Source organism: Pseudonaja textilis, chromosome 1 (genome assembly GCF_049901715.1).
Source record: "Pseudonaja textilis isolate UNSWEBS1 chromosome 1, rPseTex1.2, whole genome shotgun sequence".
Lineage (NCBI taxonomy): Eukaryota > Metazoa > Chordata > Lepidosauria > Squamata > Elapidae > Pseudonaja > Pseudonaja textilis.
Genome location: NC_141990.1, coordinates 71,248,941 through 71,255,540, shown reverse-complemented (window position 1 = coordinate 71,255,540; position 6,600 = coordinate 71,248,941). Strand labels below are relative to the sequence as shown.

General features: G+C 37.5%; 1 protein-coding gene across 1 annotated transcript in view; it reads left to right on the top strand.

The window, feature by feature from the left end:
- The first annotated feature begins 1,816 nt into the window (after nt 1–1,816).
- The window catches only part of NUP133 (nucleoporin 133), a 34,632-nt gene continuing 29,848 nt past the window's right edge, over nt 1,817–6,600 (top strand). Inside the window, exon 1 of the mRNA XM_026705179.2 lies at nt 1,817–2,095. Within this exon, the coding sequence (XP_026560964.2) occupies nt 1,926–2,095 (170 nt within the window). The 5' untranslated portion in view covers nt 1,817–1,925. The remainder of the gene's footprint in view (nt 2,096–6,600) is intronic.

The window sequence follows — 6,600 nt, the reverse complement described above, 5'->3', positions numbered from 1 at the left end:
GCAATGTCATGTAAACACAATTACATATGCATGATGGACATACATAGGCTTATCATTAAAACAGTGTTTCCTGAGCAGCTATTCTCTGGTCGATCTTCCAATTTTCCTGAGAATATCGATTTTCCCCTTAAATTTTCCAATAACTTGTCTTTCTATTGGAGGCCAGCCAGAGGTTTATGAAGATATGCAAAAATAAGAAAATCATTGTGTAATCATCCATATTTGTCACAAATTTAAAGCAGAATTTCTGAAATTTAAAAAGAAAATTATCATAAAACTTGGAGAATTTTTGTGGAATTGGCCTGACCAGTTTATCTGTGTTCTTTTCCTATCTCTCAAATCCTACATAAAACTGAATTAACAGATCACTTGGAGTAAAAGGACGTTTGTTAAATACAAATTTTCCATTGGTGTAACTGACATTTTATCATGCTACCCGTCAAGTTATATAAATGTCATAAATTGAGATAGATGATATGAATTATCTTGATTATCCGGTGTTTCAGAAATGATGGGGGTTGTCCAATGTTAGGTAATGAAATCCAAAGTTCAGGTTTTACCTTTTGCATCCAAAGACTGTTGAATGATAGTCAAGAAAATTGAGGTTTTAGGATACATGTACAAAACATGCCAATTGTTAAACATCCGCCCAGTTTATCACTCACATTGCACCTTGAGCCAAACTAGCCATACCAGCTTGATTTGTACAACACATGTTATGTGTTACTGTTTATCATTTCCCAATTCTGTGGAGCATGTAGACATAGCCAACAAAAAACCCATGTGTGCCTTACAGAGCTCATTTCTGATGTGAGGTTATTTGGTCTATTAAAAAATAATTTACAGAGCAGTTTTCTTCCAGCCAAATTAATAAGAGAGTCAGCAGGTTTCAGAGCATTCCTTAAATGTTACATTAGACAATTAGGAGTTTGTGTCATGACTGTAAACCCCCATTGTAGGCTATAACATAATTTTGGAAATGTTGACTGGGTGGCTGGGAAATGAAGCAATAAGGATCCAACTGGGACAGAAGACTTTATGCCATTATCCTCGGTGGCAGCAACACACATTTGGCTTTCCCAGACAACTGATGGCGTGACTGTAGAAATAGATCAAATAAAAGAATACATATTGGGAAGCTCATGTTCGGCTTCTCATTAGTAGTCCATGGGTCCAGTCAAGAGGTGAGGGTGCTCCATCATTGGAGGTTTTTAAGAGAAAATTGGACAGCCATTTGTCCAGAATGGTACAGGACCATGATGGAAGACCTCCAAGGTCCCTTCCAACTCTGTTATTCTGAAACACCAGTAGATACATTATCATAATGTCAGGGATTTACTTAGAATGACTTAAGAGTAACTTATTGTCACTTTGAGTGTACACTAATCATCCATTTAATGCATACATTAAAATGAAGTTTTGTTGCATACAGCTCTCAAAGGGTCACCACCTCCAATATACCCTACATAAACATGACAAAATAAATACGAAATTATGCATATACCTACACATTATATGACACATAAATAACACAGTCTAGTTCGGATGCACAACATGTACATGGCGAGGGAGAGCTCGGCACCTCGAAAATTTCTGCCCGAGTCCCCAGTTTGAAATAGGCTTTAAAATGCTGCATCGTCCAATACCGCCTCTCCTTGTCTCCCGCTACTTTTCCTGCTCATTACAACGGCACCCAACCCATAACAAACACACCCATATATACCAGAACTTCCCGCTTTTCAGGGTCAATAGGACCAAGCCGAGGGGCGGAGAAATCCTCAGCCAATCCCGTGCTTGGCTAATATACGACGTCATTAAGATGCGCCGGTTTTGCTTCACGAGAAGAGACAGTAACGGGACTTGAAACGGGGCTTTTTTTTTTTTTGTCTTATAACGACTCCTCGGTTTTTCGCACCGAAGCGACAATGTTTCTTTCCACTCCCACCTCGCCTCACACTCCAGGCGGCGGCGGCGGCGGCTCTGGGCGAAGAAGCCTCCGCCCGGGAGGTAAGAAGAGCCAAACGCTGACGTCCGTCTCTTCCCCAGCCTTCTTCTCGCCGGCAACGAGGAGACACCTCGGTTCCCTCTCTGCGCGGTGAGTACTTTGCCCCGCCCGTCGGTGGGTGGAGCTTAACCGGGCCTTCCTTCCAGGCGATTGGTGCGAAGATTTTCAAGGGGCATCTGGAGAGCAGTGGGGGGTAGTTACTTGTTTTCAGGGGACAAGTGCCATTTTAATTGCAAAAGAGCAAATAAGTATTGCGGTGTTGTGGGGGGGAAGTCACAATTTCTGGGGTCGCCCTAATTGAGGCGGGAACACGAAGGCGTTTTCCAAGGAAAAAACTATGTGTGGTCCCTTCAAATGCGGTGCTGCTTTCAGAGGAAAGGAAGGATTGAAGATTTTCTCTTGTGCGCTGCAATCTGTCATCCACGGGCTGGATGGGGCTCTGCTAAGCTGCCGCTTATATATCCCCACCGCCGCCGCCATCCCCCCCCCCCAAAATTAGTGCATTTTTATTTCTCCAGTGTTGGATACTCCTTTTCAAAGGTTTAATAAAAATGTACCTTTTATTTCTTGTATTGAAAAAGCACTGTAAGAAATCTTAACCGTACCCAAGAAAAAGGGGATAAGAGTTAAAGATATTGTATTGATCAGTTTTCATCACGTGAATAATTCTCATATTTGCATTTCTAGTGCATAAGTGAAACATAACTGTCAATCTCTGATGATCAAGCTTATACAATGATAGATTAACCCATTATTTAATATCATTAAATATGTACACATTCAGTCCACTATTTTTAAGTGCTAAAACTAAAATACTTTTATTCCAGAATACTTTGGGTCTGACTGACCCTTCTTTCAGATTTTTTTCTATATTGAGTATATTTATTTATTTAATATTGCCGCCTATTCACCCAGGGTGACTCAAGGCGATTTGCAGAATGTAAAACCATATTTAAAACAAAAAAAAAACCCCAAACTAACAAAAAGAATCAAATAAATTAATGAAGTATAATAGAAAAAAATCTGGACAAAAAAATCACCCCCCCAACTCCCACCCACCCTGCCCCAACGACAGCTCATACCAGCCATTTGATGTTTTTTTATTTTATTGTATGTCAACTTCTGAATGCAATAAATGTGTTGAAAAGCTAATGGGTATTGTATATTTGTGTGCCCTGTTTCCTGTTCTACTGCAGTGATAAAAACATTTAAGGCCTTGAACTAGCATTCCCAGTTAGATCAGGACTAGATAAGCCCATGGTTTGACTCAATGTAAAAGAATTTAAAAATTGTTTAATTTAAATCTCTCTTGAGCTTCGTTGCAATGACATTGAAAAGGATTCAGAAATGAAATCTGCTTTGCAGAGTGCAATTATAGTGTTTATTAGTGTTGAATGAATATGCTTAATTTTGCATTTAGATTGTTTTATTTAATAGAATATAAACAGAAATTGGGTATTATAAATTGTCTTGATAAATCCCAAGAATTTTTCACCAAATTTCATGTCTGTCAATTGTTTGATAAGAAATTTCCTATTCAGGTTGTCAAAAGCCTTCTGGGCATCTAAGAACATCAATGCCATTGTTTTGGTTGTATGTACTTCATAAAATTCCAAAACGTCCATGATGATTCTTGTATATTCTTGTATATCATATGTTTATGCGGGAGAAACCCATTCTGATCTGTATGAATAGTTTTGCTTAATACTCTGCTTTAATCTTTCCACCAGTATTGTGGCAAAAATCTTGTAATCTACATTTAAAAGTGATATTGTAGTTTTGAATTTTTTGTGGGTCTGATTGCTCTTTATGGATGAGAGTTATATACGCTTCAGTCCATGATTTTGGTATATTAGCACATTCCAAGGCTTCATTATATAGATCTGTCATTAACTCCTCCAATAACTCTTGAAACTCCTTATAAAATTCGGATGAAATTCCATCTGGGCAGGGGTCTTACTTGGTTTTTGTGCTCCAATTGCCTTCCTAAGTTCTTCTATCGATATTTTGTTGTTTAGTGTGTTTCTCTTCATCAGTAATTTCTGGCAATTTTTTTTCCTTCAAGTATTGGTTAGCAAGTTCTTCTGGTACTTCTTCTTGGTTATATAAGTTCGTAAAGAATTCCTTGGCAATTTCTTTCTTTTCCTTGGCCTGAGTACATACTTTCCCTTCTTGATCTTGGAGAGCTACAATCGTTCTTTTTTCTTGTTCTTTTTTTTATTTTGTGGGCTAACCACCTCCCTGCCTTATTTGCACTTTCAAAGTAATTTTGTTTTGCTAATTTGATTTTTTGGGCCAGGTCTTCCTGAGTACTTAAATTTATCTTGTGTTTTACCAAATCTATTTTTCTTAATATTTTGATTATTCGGATCGTTTTGTCTACTTGCTTCCAAATCTTTGAGTTTCTCCCTCCACGCGTTTTGTTGTTGCCTTTTTTCATTGTTCCTTTTAATGTTATAGGCATTAGTTAAACCTCTCACATAGGCTTTTGTCGTGTCCCAAAGATTCTGTGGGGACGTATGTTCTCTCTTATTTATTTCAAAAAATACTTTCAGTTCTTTTTTCATCATTCCAATATATTCCTTATCTCTTAGTATACTATTATTAAATGTCCATCTTCCAATCTTTCCCTTTCCTTTCCACTTAATTTGAATAGGATTATGGTCAGCCCATGCGTTTGGCAAAATCTCTATCTTTTCAATATTCTCCATTAGACCTGGGTCCATCCATATCTGATCTATTCGGGACCAAGAGTGATGGGGGTTGGGGGAAAAAAAGTATTGTTTTTTAGTTAGATACAATTCTCTCCACGCGTCTTTCAAATTTAGTTCTTTCACCATATTGTTAAAAGAAGATGGGAGTAGTCTCCTTTTCTTTTTTTTCTTTTTTCTTTTTGGAACTTCTATAGTCTTTATCCTTATCCGGAACAGCATTATGGTCTCCTACAATGCATATGCTTGTAAATTCAGTTTCTATTATCTTGTGGTGGGGTCTGGCATAAACTTCTTTTTGATTTACATTTGGTGCATATATTGTAACTAATAAGATCTTTTCCTGGTTTAATATTATTTCTATAAATTACATTCTCTCTTCTTCATCTTTATATACTTGTTTGTGTTGCAGCCAGTCTCTTACATATACTATGATGCCCCCGCTTTTTTTTTTTTAGTTTGAAAGAGCCCAATACATTTTACCTAAATTAGTATCCTTTAAAAGGTCTGCCTGGTTGTCTGTAATGTGAACTTCTTGTATACAGTTTATGTCTGCATTTTGTTTTTTGAGTTTCCCGAGTGTCTTTTTTTTATGATGAATTTAAACCATTGATATTAACTGAAAATAGGGTGATTTCTCTGTTTGTCTTACTGTCTGCGTAGGACGTTTCTTGTTTTATTCCTTGTTCTGGGTTCTCTTGTTCTTGGTCTGTTGTCCTCTTCTCTAAGGTTCTGGGATTCTGACTGTGATACGGGTTTTTTCTCTTCAGAAAATTGTTCTTCCTGACTTCTCGTATTTAGGTCTTCTCTACTTTCCTGTTCTTCCTGTTCGTCCCAAATATCGTTTGCGGAATTCCTGTGCTTTCTCTATTGTATCAATTTTATATTTTTTGTCCTGCCATGCTACTAAGCATACTTACCCTCCAGGTAAGCCATCTGAATGGTATATTGTTCTTGATTAGCTGAGTTGACAGAAACTGGTAACCCCTTCTCTGCTCTCTAACTATCCTGGGTATTTGTTTCAACGTCACTATTTCGTGGTCTTTATATATCAATGGCTCATCTCTGGTCTTATTATATAGCAGGTCTCGTGTCTTTCTCGCAAATCGGATATGGACCTCTCGGGGTAGCCTGTGTATTCGTGCATAGTGCTTATATATTCTGTAAACCTCGTCGATATCATTTTCAATTTCCTGTTTATTTTTCTGTAGAGCCGCTGCTACTAGGTTCATCATTATTGCACGTAGGTCTTCCTTTCTATCTTCAACAACATTCTGAGATCTAAGATAAAATGATGCTTTTTCTAATTCTATGTGCACCACCAAATCTCGAAGTTCGCAGTATAGCATTTTCCAGTTTTGTTCCAATTCCTCTAATCTCTTTTCCAGCACCTCTGTTCTTGCCTCTACTGTGTTTAATTTCTGTTCATTCTTTATCATTGCCTCCTGCATCATTCCAATTTTACTATCCAGATTTTGTATCTCATTCTTCACTCCTCCTTCACTCCAGTTCTCGTCTCTGTTTTCATATCTTTGTGGTTCCTCACTATCAATTCGTGGGTTTTTACCATCGTTTCCTGCATCATAGAAAGTGTTGTCTATACTGTCTGCAGAATTTGAGCAGAGCTTTTCTGCTAATAACATTGTATCTATCGATCTCTGTCCCAGAGGTGAAGACATCGCTGTTGTAGGTTTCTTCCCTGATTTTACAGTTGTAATTGTTGTTGCCATTTTAACTATCTGTAGCAGCTCTCTCCAATCCACCATCAACTATCCCTAGTAGAGTTATATTATCCTCTCCTTTTTGGTTCAATATAAATGTTAGTACATATGTTATTAATTAACAATTTTCTATTATGAATACTCTCAATCAAATCTTACTTCT